This window comes from Erithacus rubecula, assembly GCF_903797595.1.
Source record: "Erithacus rubecula genome assembly, chromosome: 20".
NCBI classification, from domain to species: Eukaryota; Metazoa; Chordata; class Aves; order Passeriformes; family Muscicapidae; genus Erithacus; species Erithacus rubecula.
The window spans coordinates 11,582,434-11,604,428 of NC_136672.1; the positions used below are offsets into that span (position 1 = coordinate 11,582,434).

At 53.1% G+C, this 21,995-nt stretch overlaps 4 protein-coding genes across 5 annotated transcripts in view; 2 read left to right on the forward strand and 2 right to left on the reverse strand.

The window, feature by feature from the left end:
- LRRC45 (leucine rich repeat containing 45) overlaps positions 1–21,995 on the forward strand; it is a 69,633-nt gene that overhangs the window by 4,700 nt on the left and 42,938 nt on the right. The gene's annotated exons all lie outside the window — the stretch shown is intronic.
- Positions 1,843–5,084, reverse strand: MYADML2 (myeloid associated differentiation marker like 2). Its single transcript, XM_079323866.1, has one exon. It carries the CDS (start codon positions 4,628–4,630, stop codon positions 3,722–3,724), a length of 909 nt encoding a protein of 302 aa, XP_079179992.1. The 5' UTR covers positions 4,631–5,084; the 3' UTR covers positions 1,843–3,721.
- On the reverse strand, positions 8,286–15,661 carry NOTUM (notum, palmitoleoyl-protein carboxylesterase). Its single transcript, XM_079323294.1, has 11 exons — positions 14,610–15,661; positions 14,335–14,387; positions 14,089–14,184; positions 13,499–13,559; positions 12,588–12,646; positions 11,469–11,571; positions 10,546–10,737; positions 10,114–10,214; positions 9,868–10,015; positions 9,568–9,615; positions 8,286–9,464 (listed from the first exon to the last, which is right to left on the reverse strand). The coding sequence occupies exons 1-11, from the start codon at positions 15,128–15,130 to the stop codon at positions 9,158–9,160; spliced, it is 1,689 nt and encodes a 562-aa protein (XP_079179420.1). The 5' UTR covers positions 15,131–15,661; the 3' UTR covers positions 8,286–9,157.
- ASPSCR1 (ASPSCR1 tether for SLC2A4, UBX domain containing) overlaps positions 20,772–21,995 on the forward strand; it is a 28,804-nt gene continuing 27,580 nt past the window's right edge. The window contains exons 1-3 of one of the 2 annotated variants that reach the window (XM_079323295.1): positions 20,772–20,916; positions 20,994–21,049; positions 21,592–21,703. In XM_079323295.1, coding sequence (XP_079179421.1) covers positions 20,818–20,916; positions 20,994–21,049; positions 21,592–21,703 — 267 coding nt within the window. In that variant the 5' untranslated portion in view covers positions 20,772–20,817. The remainder of the gene's footprint in view (positions 20,917–20,993; positions 21,050–21,591; positions 21,704–21,995) is intronic. The other variant, XM_079323296.1, reaches the window with a different exon arrangement.

Consider the following 21,995-nt stretch of genomic DNA (forward strand, 5'->3'; position numbering starts at 1 on the left):
GGCTCCGGCACTCCGCGGGCTCCGGCACTCCGCGGGCACCGGGACTCCGCGGGCTCCGGGGCTCCGCGGGCTCCGGGGCTCCGCGGGGCCGGGACTCCGCGGGCTCCGGCGCTCCGCGGGCTCCGGGACTCCTCGGGCTCCGGGGCTCCGCGGGCACCGGCACTCCGCGGGCTCCGGGTCTCCGCGGGCTCCGGGTCTCCGCGGGCTCCGTGTCTCCGCGGGCACCGGGTCTCCGCGGGCTCCGGGTCTCCGCGGGCTCCGGGACTCCGCGGGGCCGGGTCTCCGCGGGCTCCGGCACTGCGCGGGCTCCGGGGCTCCGCGGGGCCGGAGCGCGGCGGGCGCCAGGAGGGGCTCTGGCCCCCCGAGCGCTTGCTCTGCTCGGGTCTCCCCCTCCCCGCCGCCCCTCCGGTCCGGGACCGGCGGTGCCGCCTCCCCCGACGGGCCCGTCCGCGGCCCCTCGCGCTCCGGGAATCGCCCGCGGGTTTCCCGAGGCAGTTCCCGGCCCGGTTCCCCGGGGCCCTGCGGGTTTTCCGCGCCCTCGGCGCTCCCGGGCGCGCCCCTCAGAGCCCGCGGCCCGCGCTGTGCAGGGGCCGGGCCGCCGTGTGCGAAAACTCCAGCAGCGGGCACGGATTTCCTTCCTAAGAATCACCTTACTGAAGATCATTACTTACTAAACTTACTTAATAAACTTACTTACTCACTTTAACTTACTTACTAAGCTCATTTTTCTCCCTTCTTTCTTTTTATCTTACTTTATATCTTACCATTGGTTTCCTTGTTTTTTTCTTGCTTCTTTATTGACAGAAATAAATCTCAGGGTTTCTTTTTTTCTATTGATAAATGTTCCTAAACGCTGACCTTTTGGGGATACTGAACCCCAGGCTTCCAAAACAGAAGGTTAAAAACCAAACCAAACCTAACTCTTATTAATAATTCTGATTTTAATCTGTCCATGCTGGAATCCTCAGGGTGCTGTCTAGATTGGCTGCAGTCACAAGTCCATAATTAAAGAACACGTAAATCCTAACATTAGTTTACCAGAGGAGGTTGGGAATGGCTGGTGGCTGGGGAAACCCGGTTTATGGTGAATCATCATCTATTAATTAAGGGTAGATGCACTCTGGAAATGAAGGGGGTTTGGTGAACTGAATCATGGCAGAGCCGGTTGGCAAATCCTGCTGAGCAGTTATCAGATGTTCTCTGTCCTGGATTGGGCAATCTCATAGTTTCCAATGGTTGGGGAGTGTTTTAACCACTGAAGCATGAGGTTTTGATTTTTTTTTTTTTTCTCCTAAAAGAGAGGATTGTTGTCCACACAATCTTTTTCTTTGCCATTTTGACCATGTTCACATTTTTTGCTCAGTCTTTGGCTGGCAGATGAGAAAGCTAAATCTGAACACACTGTTCTTGGCAATGACTTGTGTTTCCACTCCTCCAGTCAGTGGGATCATGATTTCCATGTTTGATTCTCTTTCCCCTTATTGTGAAGGCCCTCAGTTTTGCCCTCACTGTTTCCCAAGCACCAGTTTCTCTGTCCCTTTGGCCCTGGTTCAGTGTAGGTTGCCGGGTTTTACCGTTTTCTGCTCTGGCTCCTCGGTGCAGAGCCTGGCTCGGCCACGTTACCATCCAAGGAGCTTTCCAGCAGCTGCCACTGCCTGAGGACTGGCAGTGTCATCCCTGGGGACAAGCACCCGTGGGCTCTGGCTCTGCTGGCCCCTTTCCCAGCCCCCCGGAGCCACCAGAGCCTGCAGCATGGGCTTCCCTAAACAACGTTCCTGGGCTCGCTGGATTGAGTTTTACAACAAAAGCCACGGTCCTTCACAGGTACCTGTTTGGGTTTTAGTGATTTGTAACAGCAAAAAATAAGTAATTGTCAAGTGTGACACAACTGAATTTCTCCATATTGATGGGTTTTACAGGAATATATCATAAGTGCTCAAAGTCCCTTCATACGCAGTGGCTCCTGTAAATTGACTCCTCCAACACAAGTGGATTTCCTTTTGGGTCTTGCCCTACCAGCCTCCTTCTGCACCACATCTTCCAGATTTCCTGCCCTTCTCTGGGACTCACAGAAGAGAAAAACCCCTTGGAAGGCTCTTCCTTCATGCTGGATCCCAATTCTTGTCCATTTCCTGGCTCATGCTCCCCACTGCTAAGGGCTGGTCCTTGCTCAGAATTTTTCAACATAATCTGTCCCAAGAAGTTTTCCTTTTGCTTTTCAAACCCACACAAAGCACTGACGAAAAATAAGTTTCCTTCCTTATTCTTGAGTCATTCTGCTGCAAAGGATCCACTCAGCAGTCTTGCTGTGTTGTGTCTGTTCTATTTCGGGTCTGTGTTCAGGCTTTGCACATCAAAATAAAGTAAGCTCCACTTTCATGCAGAAAGGGCCATGTCTGCTGCAATGAAAGTGTGGAGAGGAGGTGACAGCACACAGATCTCAGGAGATGTAAGCATACATCTGCCATTCAGCTTTATTTTGTTTTGGTTAAAAAATAAATCTTGCTTCTGACAGGCAGCTACTGGATATTTTAATCAAAGCACTCAAGTCTGCATGTGCTGCACTTGGACAGTCTGGCTTCTCCCTGGAAGAAATGAAGATTCCTATGGGGCCTGAAATCTGAGCTGAGAATTGTGGAACTTTAAAGTGGGTGTTTTGTCAGGGCTGGGTCTGAGAAATTTGGCTCCTCAGTGATGCAGAGTGCTCAGGAATCCTGTGCCTGAGCTGCTCTGGGGTGCAAGTTCTGCCCTGTCCTGTCCTGTCCATGCCCCCTTCCTGCCTGGTTTGCTCTCTTGTGCAGCACTGTGAGATCAATTCGTCTCTGCCTCCCCTTTCCCATGCCCGCAGAATTTATTTTCAAGCCTCCAGAAAAAAACCTCTTTATGCCAGTGTAAAGAAATGGTGGCCCGTGCATGAAGACAGAGCACGTGCCAAGGTATTTCCTGTGCTGCTCAAGTGAGGATGGCAGGTCCCACACAGTCACTTTGCAGGCTGCCTCTTCTCTACAGCCTGATTCTCAGCAGAAGAGCCCCAGCTTCACAAATTTTTATTTCTCTAGTGACTCAGTGTTTGCTAGGTAGGAATATTAAATTAAATAGGTCTCCTCCAATGTGTGCACTTGATGATATTCCTTTTCTGTGCTAGACAGTGAAGGGGAGGGAGGGAAAAGACTGGCAACCTTCAGAATATTGTGATGGCTGGGATGGTCTTCTCAGAAACACCCAGACTGGAACTGCCCACATTTGCAGCATTCCATGTCTCACAACAGTCCAAACTAGCCCAAACTCCAAGGGACTGATTTTCATCTCCTGAACTGGTGTTCCTTCATGCAGCTTTTAACTTTTCCACTTCCTGAGTAGTCACTTGGTTACCATTAAGCACTGGTTAGCAGTCTCAAAAATCCCTGATGTCTTTCCTAGTATTTGGCTCGGTAAGCTGGTAGCCTGCAGCCCTGCTGCTGTGGTTACAAGCATTCCTGCTGTCTGCACGTGGAGCTGTGTCATTGCTTCACGCTGGCACCAGGAGGTGAGGCAGAACCATGGGGGAGTTGGGCTGTGCTCTGCATCAGCTGCAGCCCAGCTGCTCCAGGTCATTGCTTGGTCAGTCAGCCCTCACCTGGGGTCTGGCTGATGGTGGTGTGTGCCTGCCCAGCAGCTCTGTGCCCCTCTGCCCCTGCAGTGCTTGAGAGCACCGAGACGCCGAGAGCGGCCGGGCCCCAGCTCAGAGGTGCGAGACAAAGCGGATGCGCTGCGAGTACGCCAGGTCCAAGACATAGAGCAGCAAGTTGACGTAGGTGAAGATGGCAATCACCAGCTGGCTGTCCCAGGGGCACTTGCCCTTGGCACAGAGGCCAGGGCGTCGAGGGGAGCCGTACTTGCTGTCGAAGCAGAACACCGGCCAGATGACCGCAGCGCTCGTGTAGAGCAGCACAGCCCCAAAGGTGTAGATGACCACAGAACGCTCAAAAGGGAACCACAGCAATGCAGTCTTACCTGTGACACTGAAGGCCACCACCACCACTGTCACCACAAAGCAAAAGCTGTAGACAGCCACACACCACTGCGTCGCCACATATTTACCATATTGGCTGTCATTCACCAGTGCCCCAAAGATGATGCAGGCCACAAAGGCCTGAACGATTTTCAGGAGCCCAGAGACGGTGGCCATGTAGCTGGTGACTTGTCCTGGTTTTGCCCTGGTTAGGAACACCTCGGCGGCGTAGGTGACAAACAGGAGGCCCGCGAAGACGCTGGCAGCGATGCGGAAATCCCTCACCTGGCAGCCGATGGGGTAACAGCCCACCTGGACGAAGTAGAGCGGGTAGATCACGGCGGCCGTGATGGACATGAGCGTGGCAAGCATGGCAAAGGCGGCCGTGAAGTTTCCCCAGGACAGGCTCAGGCAGCTGTGCAGGTGCGTGAACTCACAGGTGATGATGAACACAGTGACGGCAAAGCAGAAGGTCCAGACGAACATGCAGAAGGTGCCGTAGGCAGCACTGAAGCCCCCTTGGTGGGCAACCAGGCTGAACGTGGTGCACCCGAAGGTCATCTGCAGCAATCGAGCTATCCCTACGGGGGAGGTCAGCGCGGCCGTGTTCAGGTACGGCCCCCCCGTGCTCTCCATCATCTGTCCACTCCGGCAGACAAGGCACTCAAAGCCTCCTCAAACGTCCTTTCTGCCTCTGGCAGCTCTGCCCCGAGCCCCACCTGGTCCCAGCCCAGTGGAGAGCAGCTCCGATGCCGCAGGTCCCTGCTGGCATCAGAGGGAGCTGCTCTGACGCTGCATCTCCGGCCGCTGTGCGCAGGGAGTGTCTGCCTGGCTCTGCCCGCTGCCTGCAGCCTCAGGGTGCTGCCGCTCGCTCTCTGCTTCCCCAGCTCTGAAACCTGCCCTTGTGCTGTCCTCTGCCCGTCTCCTTTCCCACACGGTGGTACTTTCCCCGGAGCCTGACATTTATTCCATTTTAGCTCCGCAGCTGTAGCTTTCTGCTGCACTGTTCACAGGAACCTGGAGTATAAATAGGGGCTTTATTAATAGTTCTGGAATGAGTCCTGCCCCCACTCAGCTGTTGGGAGCGGGTGTTATTTAACACTGAAGCTGCGAGCTCCATCAAAGGCTCTTGATGATCCTTCTGCTGTTCTTGTAGAATCTGGGGTCCCTGGAATGCTGCCGCTCCCCAGAGCACCCCCTGCACTGAGGGGAGGGGTCTGGCTGTGGCAGTGGGCTGGGATCCAGCCGTGCTGCAGAGCAAGAGCTCAGACCTGCAGACCCAACAGCTCCTGAGTGGGGGCACAAGCCCAAAGGCAGCACAAACTCTAAAAAAGAAGGGATTTAGGCCAGAGGCTGAATAAAAGCTGACTCACTTTGCTGCAGTTGATCTGGAGCAGTAACACATTTACCTGCTGTGCTTTGAGACAGCCTGTGTCTGTTGACAGCCCCCATCCTCAACTTTTCCTTGAACTCTTCCGTTTCTCTTTTACTTTATGTGGAAATCAGTTTTTCCTGTATCTCTGAATGCAATAACTGAATACAATTGTTAAAAAAAAATTGCTTTAATATTCTTAGCTCTGTTTTGGAACACAGATTTCAATAAATAGTGCCAAACCCTCCCTCCTATGAGATCAAAACTTTCACAGTGAGCCATACCTGGCATACAGTGTCCCCCAGACCTCATCTCTACCCAGAAGTCTCTTAATTATATCTCTAAAAGCCCCAAACAAAATTTCTCATGTAATTTCAGAATGGGAATGGATGAATGTTTTCACCACAACAGAGCAGAAAAATTCCTCCCTCCCCTCACAGCAGCATTGCTGACTCCTCACCTGCAGTACTCATCCCAGTATGGAAGCAGAAAAACTTAACTGTTGGAATGGCTGACATGAGAACAGTACAAACTTTTGGCTGTAATGATAAAATGCACCTACCTTCCTTCAGTTTGGCCACCAACTTGTAACCTCAGTGTCTCTTTCATTCATCTCAAGTCCTCTCCATTTTCCTTTGAAAGGCCTCTGGTGCTAAAAGTACAAAAGCCTGCATTCATTTGGGGTGGAAGTTGCACAATTAACATCACAATAACCAGGAAATGCAGCAGGAGAGCCAAGGAACTCCAGGTGAACGGATTCCCATCCCAAAATCTTGCCCTACCTGACTGTCTGTTAGTCCTTCACCCCTGGCAGTTTTCCAGGCTCCTTTGGCAGGAGTCCCTTTCTGCACTCTGGCACTTTGTGGCATCACTTTGTGCCCAGGGACCCCCATGGCTCACCTGGGGACACTGCCCAGGGGCTCAGGGCAGCTCCTGCAGCTCAGCCCTGCTCTCCCGTGGGCAGTGGTGCCTCTCTGGAGAGCCCTCAGCACCAGTGCTGGCACAAAGGTGCCCAGATCACACTGCTGGAGCAGGGCACCCCGCAGACCCGGCCACTTCTCCCTCAGAAATAAAGAACCTTATCCAAAGATCACAGAACGCAAACACATGGCACTGAATTCTTCCAGTCTTTCCCTTTTGTCACTGGCTTCTGCACAGCAGAGAACAGATGAAATAAGTAATCAGGACAATTCTACTGTTATACCCAAGTCATTAAAACATAAAGGATATCAGTAATCTCCAAACTGATCATAGGCAAACTCCACTGATGTTTTCCTGTTTTTCAGCTTCACTGGGAGCACCAACTGTTTTCTCTTTAGTTGTTCTTAATCTTCAATCTGTGTTAATCCCATGCACAGCAGGACAGCTGATTGTGGTGGTCTGTGTGTGGTCCTGCCAGACTTTTCCTGAAGTCCGAGAAAATGAGCCAAAGGGCCACAGTTTGGTTCATTTTTTGGGTTTACTTACCCAAAACAAGGGATCTAAGCAGCACCACTGTTCTAACCTGGCAAGGTCTGCCTTGAAAGTGCAGGGAATTTTTCAAAGATCAGGCCCAAATTTTCTGTGGCAGATGTGCTGTGTAACCATGCACACGAGTGCAGGCACAGCTGGTCCCAGGGCCTGTAGCAGGGACTGCAGCAGGGACTGCAGCAGGGATTGCAGCTGGAACTGCAGCAGGGATTGCAGCAGGGACTGCAACTGGAACTGCAGCAGGGGTTGCAGTCGGGATTGCAGCAGGGACTGCAGCAGGGATTGCAGCAGGGACTGCAACTGGAACTGCAGCAGGGGTTGCAGTCGGGATTGCAGCAGGGACTGCAGCAGGGATTGCAGCAGGGATTGCAGCAGGAACTGCAGCAGGGACTGCAGCTGGAACTGCAGCAGGGGTTGCAGTCGGGATTGCAGCAGGGATTGCAGCAGGGACTGCAGCTGGAACTGCAGCAGGGGTTGCAGCAGGGACTGCAGCAGGGATTGCATCTGGAACTGCAGCAGGGACTGCAGCAGGGATTGCAGCAGGGACTGCAGCTGGAACTGCAGCAGGGACTGCAGCAGGGATTGCAGCAGGGACTGCAGCTGGAACTGCAGCAGGGACTGCAGCAGGGATTGCAGCTGGAACTGCAGCAGGGACTGCAGCAGGGACTGCAGCAGGGATTGCAGCTGGAACTGCAGCAGGGGTTGCAGCAGGAACTGCAGCTGGGGTTGCAGCAGGGATTGCAGCAGGGACTGCAGCTGGAACTGCAGCAGGGGTTGCAGCAGGGGTTGCAGCAGGGACTGCAGCAGGGGTTGCAGCAGGAACTGCAGCAGGGGTTGCAGCAGGGACTGCAGCAGGGACTGCAGCAGGGGTTGCAGCAGGAACTGCAGCAGGGGTTGCAGTCGGGATTGCAGCAGGGGTTGCAGCAGGAACTGCAGCAGGGGTTGCAGTCGGGATTGCAGCAGGAACTGCAGCAGGGACTGCAGCTGTGCTCCCCGTGCAGCTCTCCCGTGCCCTGCACTCACCCCCAGGGTGAAGCTCCAGCCGCCCACCCGCTCCCACCCCTGAATCCTCTCCAGCCTCAGTCGAACATTCTCCCTCCCTCCCTCCCCTGCTCCCCTCCCACCACCATCAAAGGGGATTCTCTGTGCTGTGGTGGGTGTGCTCCCAAATGATCAGAAGAGAAATATGTTGGTGCTTGTCTTGTGCTCTCTGCCTTTTGTGCCCCAAACGCTTCTGATGCTCTGATCAGACACTCCACTCACGGGAGAGAAGCTTTGCAGCAAAACCAGATCTCCCTCCACCTTACAATGCAATGCCCTGCACTACCTGGGGAATCCCAGGCAAACCAAAAATGCTGTGAAAGTCTGTAAACATCAGATGCTGGGTGAAATTCTCTGTGCTTAAACCTTAGGTTACAACCTCTTCATCAGAGAAACAATGACAAGGCACACTGCAAGGGGAACACAGAAATCTAATTAATATACAAAACGTCAACACCACCCTTAGCCCTCTCCCAGGCACAAGTGACCATCAGGATAACCCATCCAAATGAGCAGCATATACAACTTTACAAAGACATAGATATGGTTCTCCGGCCAGCCCTTATAAATAGCGTTTTACATATTAAAATAAATATGTCCACGTTGCCAAAGTAGCAAGAGGTTTCTTCGTTATTTAAAAAAAATATGTTACAATATTCATTATATTTCTTGCTTAGTTTAAAAAAGTAATTAAAAAATCATTTTATAAAATAATACTAATAAATTGAGTACAAGAGTGTCCATCCCTAGCACGTGTCCTGGATCTGTACACTGTGACTCAGCATGACATGCTAACCTCCGGGAAGTAATGTAATCATTCCTCCACTTCTAGTTGGACAGAAGAATCCAGTGCTTGCTTTCTTCACCACTTGTAACAAGTCTATGATGTAGAATTCATGGCAAGGGAAGATGCCCAGATCTGGGTGAGGTTCTCATCACTGCTATTTATGGCTTTGCTACTCCTGTATCTGATTGCCTTGTGTAACACAGGAAGAGGATGTGACTGGCTGAAACTCAGCCCTGGAGTTTGGAGGGAGGGAACAAATTCCAGCCAAACAGTGTAAGCAAGAAATTGCTGGTCACCTTTTTTTTTTCTGTATTTTTCTTGACACACCATAAGCGTGCAAGAGTGTGGGAGCATGTGAGTGCACAGGTGTGAGCATGCCATGGGTATGAGCATGTATCTGCCAGCAGGAACATTAAGGAAGAAGATTAGAAAGTTTGGGAGAAGGGCTGAGTCTCTCTCCTCCTGATCTAATCTCTGCCCCTCTGATGAGCCCTCCCTAGTTACCACTGCTGAGCATCCCCAGGAGTTTACTGGGCTCCAGGCCCTGCTGCTGTGCCATCTTCTGAACATCAAAACCCATGTGCATGAGGAACTGGATCACATTCATCTCCTGCCCTGTGAACTGGTCCCTGATGGTGGGGCACGAGGGGTTGCAGTGAGGCCAAGGACAGCTGTCTATCAGGTGAATGGGGCAGCCTTTCAGAGGACTCTTCCCATTTTTGTTGCTCTCATGGAGGCTCCGATCCCAGCAGTGCAGGGCACGGGGCAGTGATGTCCCCTTCACCTGGATATCAGTCCAGTGGCTGGAAAGACAAATGGTACAGATCCCATCAGAGGGGTCAGGCTGCCAGGACAGCCTCATTCCCGAGCTGCACCCCCTTCATCCCTCACGGGATCTGCACTTACTTGCGTGTGATGATCTCGTGGGACAAACAGGCAGGAGCAAAGCTTGCACTTAATGAAAAAAAGAAACGTGGATTATGTCTTGAAGGACAAAGTAAGTCCTGCTGAACCGAACCTTCCAGACTAGGGAGAGGGTGCAATTTTACACAAAAATGAAAAAGGCAAGATTCTTGATGTGGATGAACTAATAGTTACCAAATTTACAACACTCCTTTTTCAGCAGAGATCTGAGAACACAAGGATACTAGACAAGAATGTCCCTTAGAAACAAATGTGCCAAGTTTTTCTCAATGAAACACTTACGTCACATCCTTCAAGGTGTTTCTCAACTCTCTACCCAAATTTTGGATGTAGAGCCACTGCCCTTCCTGAACAGGCTGGCCAGTTAGGTGTACATTGTCTACAGTAAGCTGGGCCTCATCAAAGAGCCACTGAACAACAAAGACTGGGCCTAGAAAGACCAAAAAATGGGAAAAGGGATTGCTCCAAGTTAGTTACAGATACAGAGGAAGCCCTAAATCCATTTGATCTCTCTCCTTTGGTACTTACATCGAAGAGTGGGATAAATCTTATATCCAAAAAAGCAATTCCATTCCTCTCCCTCTTTAAACTGCAGCTTGCAGCGCTCGGGAACAATGCCATTCCAGTACCTACAAGAGGAAGCAGTAACAGAATGGGAGACACAGGGCAATCCTAACAACCTATCCCCTCCACACCCTAGTTACTGTTCTGATTAGAATTTCAACTGATGCAACAGCTCTCTTGGCAACACTGTGCCTTCAACACATTTTAGAGCATCTACAACCATGCACATTCTTTCGCACGTTTAGACTTTATTATCTTTTCTGATAAAATCATTGAAAAAACGCTGACATAGACAATAAATACTCTGTAAGTATCAAATTGAAGGAGCAGAGCAAAGGAGGACATCCATTCCAGTCCAACCTCTCACAGAGTGTACTTCAGAGCATCTGACAGTACCTTATTCCTCTTCTGATGGCCTCTGTGGGAGCACAGGTGATGGTGTCGATGCAGTCAGTCCTGCGATACTGTTTGTTGTCCAGGAACCACCCCGAGTCTGCCAAGCCTCGCACCTGAATCCCTTGGTAACCCATCTCCTCCAGCTGCTCTGCCACTCGATCCACGTTCAGGAGCACTCCTGTCCCTCCAGCACTGCAACAGCAACAACAACACTGCTCAGGAGGCACAGGGGGGTTACAGACCCTCCTTCAGCCCTGACATGCTGCCAACACCTTCCCCCAGCACAGCTACCCAACCATTCACCATGATCTTGGCAGACACCACTGTATTTCCCTGCTTTGCAGCACTTGGAAATAAAGCCAGTGCTGAGTAATAATCTGGTAGCCCAGAAACAAAAAGTCCTGTCTTTCCTGGGAGATATATATATGCTCTGTATAATTTCCAAAGGGGTTGGCTGCTAAAAAACTAAAAGAATCTGAAGTGAGACAAATTCACTCTTAGCAACTTCTCTATTACACTCCTGTGTAATACACTGAGTGTCCCAGAGGTTTGTGCAAGACAGGATGATCCAGAGCACCTGTGAGAGGCAAGTTTGGTTTTTATTTTGGTGTCCTGAATCAATTTACAGGAGGTGTGTGTCTTATGATGTAGGCCAACAAGAACCAGAATTCCTGGTGCAGACAAGGACAGGATGCTTTATTTTCTGCTTTTTCTCTTAAGTGGATCTGGACTGGAAGCTGATGAAGTATATTATATCATCCCGTTGTACCACTTACAGAGAAAACTGAGCAGAGATACAGGGTTTGCTGTGTTACTGTACTTCTCTAAGAAATGTTTCAGGAGCTGCTCAGGCCTCCTCCCTTAACAGCTTTCCACTGTGGAAATCTCCCATCTTCACAAAACAGAACCTTGTGGATACCTACCTGCTCCCTGCTAGCAGCAATACCTTTGCAGTGTTCAGACCTTTTCCCACCAGCTCCTTTATAACCTCCTGTATGATCAGTGCTCCCATGAAGGCATATTCATCTGGAAGACAGCTCAGTGTCAACAAAATTGTTTTCTGTCCAGGCTCAGTCTTTTATTTCCTCTCTGAAAATGATTAAGAACTTTCCAAAGGGATTACGAACCTAAACTCAGGCTCATTTTATCCACCTACATGAAATACACCTAACAAGAGATTCTCCCCTGCCTCATACAAACTGTGCTGCCCTGAAACAGAACCGAGTGAACTGAATACTCAATTACACAAGTACCTTCCTGTGAGAGTGCTTAGAAATGAGTAAACTTGGAAAACAAAAAGGAAGGTGCTGGAGGAACAAATACACACCGTCCTTCCACCTGGAATCTCAGTTCCAGCTTACAGTTTCCCTTTTCCCAATTGATCAAGACAGTTTAGAGAAGCAATGCTTCACAAGGTTACATGTACAAGACACTGCTTTCTGGGCACCAGCCCATCCGTGCTGCTGATGTGTAAATGCTCCACAGGAACAGCCCCAAGGAGCTGGGCTGAAGGGAAAAGGTCCTTTCCTGTGACACCACCAGAATCAGAGGGGTTGGCAGCACAGCATGTGTTAAGATGAACTACACTGTTTCTCAGAGAACCCTGCAGACAGCTTTAGCTTGACACATAATGGCTCCTGCCTAAGGCCAAATATCCTCCTGATAAAAGCCTGACACTAAATTCACAGTCCTGCCTCTCAGGTCAGCCATGCTGAAGTTACACGCAGCAGTCCATGGTCCCTCAGCCTACAACAATTAATTTGCTACGTGCTGCAACCTAGAGATTCATCTGAAAGGAATTTTGGTCCTCTAATCCTTGCATACTGCATCAGTGTAACATCTCTTCAAGCAGTGGCTCTGAACTATGTCAAAACAGCCTGAGCTAAAGAGATCAGGATGTTTTATCTGGAAGTAGCTTGATATTCTTTCCTGCCCTTCAGCAAGAAAAAGGCTGTTTCTCATCCACGTGGTTTCACAGAAGTCTGGCCACAGCCTTTAATGTGTGATGTCTGGGGCAGCAACAGCCCATCAGCAACACTCACTTTTCTCAGACTTGGAAGAGGCACCACTCCAAACATCACTTGAGCAATATGGGATGAATCTGTAAGAAAGAGCTGTGTGAGTCCTGCTGTGCCTCTGACACACACAACAGGGTGAGGATGTGGTCATCTAACTGGAAGAAAATTAAATCTTGGGAAGGGGAAAAGGGAAGAGTTTCTGTGCAGTTTGGCAACTTACCTTCCTGCACTCCAAGTGACAACTGTAATTGTCTTGAATTTTCTCCTGAACACTAATGGTTTTACTGAGTTAAATCAATAAATAACATTCTTTTATCAATCTAATTGAATCTCTGAGCTCAATGGACAGAACGATGGAGCATGACTTTGCTCTCAGCTATTCTGCCAACACAGTGGATGACCTGTCACAGGGCAACTCTCTATGCTTCAGTTTTTCACACAAAAAATGAGAAGACTCTAGTCAGTGCAGTGAAAATCCTGATTGCAATCACTGGAGCTTTTTGCAGGAATTAACTTCCCATATCTCTGTTTTGCAGAAGACAAATTTACATCCCTTCTGTATTGATGCATATATAAACTGATCTCTCTCATTTATCTTCTTTGAACCGGGAGAGCTGCTCCACATTCTTCTCAATCTGTTAGATGTGTATCAGCCCACCATTCATGACAGATTCACCACTGCAGCTGTTTGAGAAGGCTCTCTGAGCTATCCCCAGTTTTTCTTCATTAGATTACCCCACAACTCCAAGGAGATTTGAGTTTCTTGACCTTGTCATCCCTATGTGTTAGAGAACAGAACTGCAGCAAATGAGGAAACACACAATTTCCTTTTCCAAGTATTAGTCTTAACCTGTCTCTGCAGCATTCTTGCTAGCCTAAAAGGCAGGAGATGCTGTTTAAGTACAAAGCTATTTCCCTCCGTTGTCCCTCCTTACACCATGTTTGCATTCCACCAGTGGGGATTTTCTTCTGGCTGAGAGGACAGGATCCCAGTTCCTGCAGATGGGCACAAAGAAACAAGAAACATACAGATGACAGTCTGTGATTTCAGAGGAGCTCTAGGAGCCTCATGCAAGACCTCTGACCACACAGAAAACAAACATCCATGATGAAAAACATTGGCAAGGGAAGTGGAAGGAACATGTCTAAATTTGCCCTTAGGCAGATTTGACATTCAGAATTTGATTCATGCTACAGATTAAGCCTGTCTAGAAGCTTCTTGTAGTACAGAAAAGACCTGTGATGCCTGTTTAAATACCTCCCCAAAAGACAAATCCTAGCAGGTAAATTCCAACACACTCAGTTAGACGATCGGTGCGAATGCCGGAGGTTTGGGTACCCAGGACGCCGCAGCATGAGACGAGCGGGGAGAGCAGCGCTCATGACCGGCAGTGCCTGCGCAGCCAAGGGCCCGTCGGTCCCCAGGGGCAGCGGTCGGGCCCCCCGGGGCTGGGGACGGCGGGCGCTGCCTCAGCCCGGCCCCAGCCCCTCGGGGCTGCCCCACGGCGTGCGGGGGGCGACTCACCCACGCGGGTCGCGGGCCACTCCCGGGAGCTCATCAGCCGCCGCATGGTGTCGTAGCGGGTGTCGCAGTTCTCCCTGTTGAAGCAGTACCACCCTCCTGGCGAGGGGACAGGGGTCAGCCGCCCCGAAGGACCGAGGCCGGGCGGGCGAGGGACGGCGGCCCTCAGGAGCCGGGGCACCGAGGGCAGCCTCGGGTGGCCGCCCCGCTCGTGGCCGCCGCGCGGAAGGCGGGGGCGCCGGCGCTCACCTTCCAGGAACAGCAGCCACCGCCGACTGCCTTTGGACTCCTTCAGGTAGTAGCTGCGGGCACAGACACGGGACGGCGCCTGAGCGGGAGCCGGTGCCGCGGTGCCGGCGGGCCGGGGCCGCCGCCCGGGAGGCGCTCGCTGCACCTGTCGCCGCCGGTGCCGCGCGCCGCCGCGCGGTGGCGCCGCCGCCCTCGGGGCCGGGGCCGCGGGGAGCGGCGGCCGCGCGGGGCAGCCCCGGGGCGCCCGGAGGGGCCGGCGCGGCGCGGGGACTCACCCGGCCGGGCTGCCGTCGTTGCAGGTGACCGAGGCGTTGTGCAGGAGGTGCAGGCGCAGGTCGTGCGGCAGCGCCTGGGCCGAGCAGGGGTACAGCGACTGCGCCAGGCTCTTGACCTGCGCCATGAAGCTGTCCATGTTGCCCTCCACGGCGGTGAAGTCCAGCGGGAAACTCTCGGCCGCCGCCGCCGCCGCCGCCGCCTCGCCGCGCTCGCGGACCGCCGGGCCTCGCCGCCGCCAGCCCTTCCTGCCCTCGCCGCCGGGCCCGGCGTGCAGCAGCCCCAGCAGCAGCAGGAGGTGCACCGCCGCCGTGCCCATCGCCGCCCGCCGCCACCCGCCGCTCGCCGCGGCGGCAGCCAGTCCCCGGCGGCGGGCAGCGCCGCCCGCGCTCCGCCGCGCCCCGCCGCGCCACCCGCGGGGACGGGGGTCGGCGGCGGGCGAGGAGGGTAGCGCCGGCGGCGCGGGCTCGGCGGCGCGGCTGCCGGCACAGGAGCCCGCCGCCCGCTCCCAGGCGGCGAGCATGACAGAGGGGCACGGAGTGCGCGGGGAGCGCGCCGGGGGCGCCGCCAGCCCGGGCGCCGCGTGGGGCAGCAGCCGGCCAGCCCCCGCCCTGCCCTGCCCTCCGCCCCCTCGGAGCGAGGCGGAGGGAGCGGGGGGTCTGCGCCGCACCGCACCGGCACGGCGGGCCGCTCCGTCGGGGCGCGCCCCGCGCTCGACGGCGACGCCATCGCCGCCCCTGCCGGCGCCGGGGCCGCGGCGGCGGCGCCCGACAGCCTCGCCCGCAAGGCGGCGGGGGCCCGGGGCGGCCTCCCTCCGGGGCCGGGGGGGGGGGGGGGGCGGGGGGCGGCTGGGCCGCCCGAGCGCGAGCCCCCGCACGTGGCAGCCCCCGTGGCGGCGCCCCAGGCCCGCGCCGCGCCCCCCGACCCGCCCCTCTCCCCCCGCAGCCCCGACGGCAGCTCCTCCCCGGCTCCGCGTCGGCGGCGCTGCCCGCCCCGCCCCGGGACGTGCCGCCGCCGCTCCACCGGCGGAGCTCAGCCCCGCGCCCCCCGCTCGCTCCCGTGCGGGATCCCGCGCTCCGGCCCGCGGTTCTCGCTCCGGCCTGGCCCTGGCTGCCGGAGAGCAGCGGGAAGCGCTCGTTCGGTCACGGACGGCGGCGTCCGGTCTGCTTGGCTTCCGCGGGTGAGCGGAGGGCGCTGCTGCGGGAGCGGAGGGCACGTGGAGGCCCCGGCCGTGCCGGAGCCGCTGAGGCCGGAGGCGGGGGGTCCCGCCTGAGCCCCCGGGCACGGGCGCGGTTGCCGCGGTCGGAGTCCCCGCGCCTTGGTGCTCTCCGCAGCTCGCCGGGTTTGCCGCCGGCCGCTCTCCCCCGGGGCCCGCACGCTTCCAGGAACTGCAGGGAAAATCCTGGAGAAAAAGCCGTGTTGTCGCCAGAGTGCCGGAGTGCCGGTCATCTGAGAGAATTCCCTGGAAATGGCCTTATCGCAGAGCCCCTCGGAGTTAAAAACCGAGCGGAAACAGAGAAAATGGTACACTTCGAATAATTCCTTTAGATACGAAGTAGGACAACTCATGCTCCTCACCAGCCCTCCAGAAAGGAGCAAGAAGATTGTCTTTACTGGGAAATATATTCTATCTGGAATCAGAAAAGGTGAAAATAGTCTAATCTTAAAATAGCATGTGGAAGGTTTTTTTGTCAGGCTGGAATTATGGCTGTCCGACTGCTGCAACTACGTTTTTTACCTTGCTGTGTTTGGACTTTCTGAATGTAGGCTCAGCTCTACGTTTCCTACACAGTAGCATGTGGTTTTGGTTTGCTTGCCATGTTGGTTTTTTTATCTTTCAGTTATTCATGTACTCTCAGTTCTTGCGCTGTTCTCGCTCAGGTTTTTACCCCCAAATTGTTTATTTAACTGCTAATACTGTCAAAAGTAACTTTAAAGCCAAGAAAAGCTACTAAGTTGACTGTGCTCCTCCTCAAGTGCACTACATTGACTCCTGACAAGTCCTGGTCCCAGCACATTTCTGCATCATTGTATCGGGTCCAAGCAATGGATTGGTGAGACCCGTCAGGGCAAGTTAAAGCACTCGTCAGTCAGCCTGAGCCGAGCTTCCTCTGGAAACTGGTCGGTTAATGCAAGGGCTGAAGCTGTGAGTGCTCAGAGCGCTCCAGGATCCCTGGAGAATGTGGCACAAACAACTTCAGGACCTCATAGTCCGCTGGGTACATCAAGAGGGAGGGGTAAGGCTGCAGATCTGCGCCTCCCTCTCCAGGCTTGCATTCCTGCCGCTGCCCCTGCTCCTTCTCTCCACGGAGGGCTGAGTTCCTGCTCTGCAATGCCTTGCCTGGTAACCAGCTGGCGCATTATGATGCACCAGGGAGGCATCTTATGGCAGAGAGGAATGCATGTTAAAGTTGCACATTTTTGTCCTAAGAAGCGAAGCAAAGAAATTTAAATTTTGCCTGGCTTGGCTTTACTGAGACCTCTTCAGCTTTCTGACCTCTGCTTTGGGTCTCTCAGGGGAGGGTTTGTTCAGGGCACTTCTGCTATCCTTCCAAAGCTCAGTAAAATGTTGTATTACTTTTCATGGCTGAGCAAGGGGATATGAGGAAGAATGTAAGGCTGTAGATCTGGTATAACAGCCTTTCTGATTTCTAAACATTTAAATATGGTACCATTCTGGTACTCCTTGACATACTGAATTTGAGTGAACATCAAAGTGACACAGATTTTAGTTAATTTTATAATACTTCAGCATGAGAGGTTCACTGAGTTTTAATCTTTTGATGAGTGCCTCCCTACACTGAATAAATTGGCCTCAGTGTGAAAAGAAGCTCAGAGAAAACGGAAAGAATTGGAGTCCTGCTCCAGGCACTGTAGATTTGGCATTTTTATTGGCAGGAGCGAGACACATAGAAGGCAAACAGGAGACTTTTAATGACTGGGAATAATGTTATGGGTGATACTGTTTTCATTTAATACTCTTGAAAGTGAAAGGCCCTGCATAATGTGTTCCACTGTGTCCCAAGATACGTCCATATATCTTCAGTATATTGGGCTGTGCTATACAAGAGCTTATGAGACAGTTCTGAATTCCCTCATACCCTGCCAGGACTAAGGCAGCCCCAGCACTTGCCCCTTAGGTGTTTCCCAAGGAAACCCAGGAACCAAGAGGGTTCCACCTGGTTCCTGTGGAAGGGCTTGTAGCACAGGTATGGTTCCCCTTCACAGCCTCCTCTTGTTCCTGGTTTGAGGCACCCTGCAGCCCTGGCTCAGACCAAAATCCCTGGCTCACTGCTTTGGTCTTGTCTTGTGTGTAAATTACCCCATACAGCACCTCTCACCAACAGAACCCTGCTTTTTCACAGTCTGACCCTGAGGCCAGGGGTTGTAAGAAGCTCCAGGAGAGGAGCAGAGCCCCCTCAAAGCCTGGGTGCAGATGTGACATGCTGGGGGATGCTCTGGTAAGAACTATCTCTTGAACATCCCCAGGTTACTCTGTGGTCAGTGATGTTGGTACAGGCAGCAGAAAACACTCCAGAATTATTGTTACTGTGATAAGCAGCTTGTTCTGCATCACATTTTGGAACTTGCCACTACATATTTCTAGACGTTCACAGCTAATTTCCTATTCCTTTTTGAAAGAAGAAATAAAAATAAAAGCAGGTGAGGTTTCACTGTTTTATGAAGAAGCAAATGTATGTTCCTCCCTGCATGCCTGTGACAATGCAGCTGCAGACACTGCCAGGGCTATGTGTTGAATGCAAAGCACTAGCTGCCTGAAAAGTGGGATTAGGGATGGTCATTCTGCAGTGTGTTCACTGTAATTACCAAAGAAATGCAATTTAAGACAAATTTTTGTAGGATGTTTGGCTGGGGCTGACCTGGTAGGTTTGCAGGCATCCTTCAAGCTGACAGTGGCAGAAATTAGGTATAAGGTTGTTTTCAGCCATTCCCAAATGAGTTCCTCTTCTTTGTGGCACTTTAATGGGCTCCAGGTTTTGGTCACCTCCCCCATTTCTCTCCTGATGCTTCTAATTTCAGATAAATATTTGAGATTAGAAGTGGCTCCGGGTATGAAATGTGTGACCTTCACCTCCATGCAACTTTGTGATTGTGACGTACTATTAATAACCAGAATCACCTCTAATCCCACAACTTGGAAATGTCCAGCTCAAATTACATTGGTTCTTTTTAAGAGCAGCAACGTTTCTTTAAGGAATGTGTCACTTCCAGATGCAAAAAGAGAAACAGCTGCCTGCTTCAGACATCAAATAGGAGCTACACCCATCCAGAAATGAGACCAGTGTTTTGGGCTATGAAGCCCAAAATGTGTCTTTCAGATTGGAATGGCTGCTCTGCCCGAGCAAGGGGATAATCACTGCAGTTAACAAAATCATCTTAATTGCTTCTTCTCCTCCAGCAAAAGTATTAATGAGTGGAAGAATGGGATATCTTCATTATGCGTGAGACAGTTGCAGAGCTTTGGATCTTCCCCCGTTTTAAAGACTAAGAAGTACTTGAATGGCAGATATTTGTTGCACCCTTTCTTAGACAAGTGTGTCAGCTTTCAGAAAATCTTGCCCTTAAGTCCTCACACCTCTTCACGTATATTTGCAGGAAAAGACAATTGAAAAGGTAGAAAACTATATATCCTGAACACTGTAGCTCTATAAATGTGATAATAATGATATTGCCCAATGGAATGAACAAAGACTTTTAAAGCATTATTTTAAACATTTTACACCTGGACATCCTTTATTACTATTTCTACATCTTACTGAACAGTTATAGTATTGGGTGGATTTAGGAATCCACATGCATAAGCTAGGGTAAGTCTCTTCATTATTAAAATTCCCATATTTCTCCCTTCTCTGACACTGCTTATATGGTAAACACAAGCAAGTGCTGCCTTTTATGAAAGTGTCTTTCCTAGAAAAGATCTTTTTCTTTATAAGCCGAGTAAACCAGACATTTTTGTGGGTGCTGGGGGTAGAGGTGGAGACTTAAGCTTAACATATACCATAAATATAGAAGAAGTAGAGAAAAGAGAAAGTATTTGGCATGTGGTTACAACTTAGCCTAAATAAATTCCAGTGGTTACTCAAACTAAAAGTTTTGGCTTTATTTTTTGGGTGTTTTTTTGTTTTGTTTTGTTTTGGTTTGGTTTTATGATAGCAAGCTAGACAGACTGTCATCGCATCTGAGAGCGCCTTTGATGCAGAGGCCATGCTGAGACTGAAGGGGAAACCCATAAATGAAATAAAGTCTCTGGGAAATTGTGTGTTGGGAAATGTATGATAATTTGGGTTCTTTAGCTGCAGCCATCTCTCCTGACCATCTGAGTTTGCAGTACTGACCACGAGGTTCCAAATCAACTTGTCTCTCTTTTCCTCCCCCCAGAAGAAAAGGCTTTCAGGGCAGCAGGACGCGGTGCTTTGTCTGGCCAAAGGCGCCCGGTGCTCCCCGTTCCCCCGGGACACGCGGCGCTCCCCAGGGCTGTCACTTGGCCCCGGAGAACCTCCCCTGCACACGCAGGATTTTCACCACTGCTGCGAGAGTCCTTAGCCCAAGGGATTTCTGCCCAAGGTGTCCCGGGTGTCCGGACCGGCCGGCTCTGGGTTCGGGGTCGCGGCCTGCGCTGCCGAGGAGGCACCCGGTACCAGGAGAGCATGTTTCATTTCCCTGGAGGAGGTGCGTGATCCCGACACTGGAAAAGGGAGAACACAAGCGCCGTCACCCACAGGCGCCGCGTGGCCGGCTCCCCTCGCATCCCCCGGAGCCGCCCCCGCCCCGGCCCCGGCCACGGCCGGGAGCGGCCCGGGCCGAGCGCCGCCGTCTGCCCTGGGCGAGCAGCCCGCTCGCACCCGGGGCGCCGCGCTTCCAACCGCGCCGGCCCGGCCCGGCCCGGTGCCCCGTGCCGCTCCCCGGCGGTGCGGTGCGGTGCGGTGCCCGGTGCGGTGCGGTGCCCCGTGCCGCTGCCCGGTGCGGTGCCCGGTGCGGTGCGGTGCCCCGTGCCGCTGCCCGGTGCGGTGCCCGGTGCAGTGCCCGGTGCGGTGCCCCGTGCCGCTGCCCGGTGCCCGGTGCGGTGCCCGGTGCGGTGCCCGGCGCGGTGCGGTGCCCCGTGCCGCTGCCCGGCGGGGCGGGCCCGCTGCAGGAACGGCCTCGGGCCGGCTCCGCCCCGGCCGCGCGGGCCCGGCGCGGCGGGGAAAGATGGCGGCGGCGGGCGGGGGCGGCGCCGCGGTGTCGGTGCTGGCGCCCAGCGGGCGGCGGGTCACGGTGCGGGTGGGGCCCGGCACGGCGCTGCTGCAGGTGGGTGCGCGGCGGGCGGGGCGCGGGGGAAAGCGGCGCGGGCCGCGGGCCGGCCGTGACCCCTCTCCTTTCCGCAGGTGCTCGAGGAGGTGTGCAGGAGGCAGGGCGGCAGCCCCGCCGAGTACGGCCTCAGGTGAGTGTCGCCGCTCGGGGCCGCGCCGGGCCTGGCGGGCGCTGGGAGCGCCAGGGGCCGGCACGCCGGGCCCGGCTCGGCCCCGTGTCCCTGTGCCGCCTTCCTTTCGCTGCGGGACACGCGGCGAGGCCCCGGGTCTGCCGCGGGACTCCCAGGGGTGCTGCTGGTGGAGCAGCTGCGCCTGGCGCCCTCCCCGCCCGGGCTTTGACCGCTGCTTTCATGGTGTCTTAATTGACAGCTCGTTTGTCCGAGGAGCTCTAAAAAACAAACAAACAAACAAACAAATACTGGTATTTAACCAGGCTTAGTTTGTTGCTGTTTATCTCTAAAACTTTTGAAGGAGGAACACCGATTTGGGTATCTTTGTGACCTCTACAAATTGCAGCTGTTTTGGTCTGCTGAATAGCTTTTGTTGAAAATGCTTTTATAATTACCAATTGTTCATTATTGAATCATGTTCTGTGGCTTTTATTCAGGCTCCTGGGCGTTCTCTTGCACAATACCTGGGCTTTGTGTGTCTCACAGGCTCTGTTCTCCTCCAGGTTTCAGAGGAATGTTTTGGACCTGTCTTTGCAGTGGAGATTTGCGAGGCTGCCCAACAATGCCAAGCTGGAGATGGTGCCGGTCTCCAGCAGAGCAGCAGCTGGAGCCACGGTACGCTGATTTACACACTGTGAGCTGATCAGTTCAGTTACCAGTTGTGCTGGTATGATCCCATCAGATCTCATGATCAAAAGCACAGGAGGGCATGGCCAGTGCCTGTGTGAGACACAAGCTAAAGACTGGTGCAGTGCAGTTAAAAATGGTAATTCAGTAGTTGAAAGTCTTTACTTAGAGTCTGCATGAGCATGGGGTACCAGCTGCACTGGAGCAGAGTGGGATGGTTTGGGGTGCTGAAAAACATGGATAGCTAAGAAATTAAACATCAGTGATGACTAATTCAGTT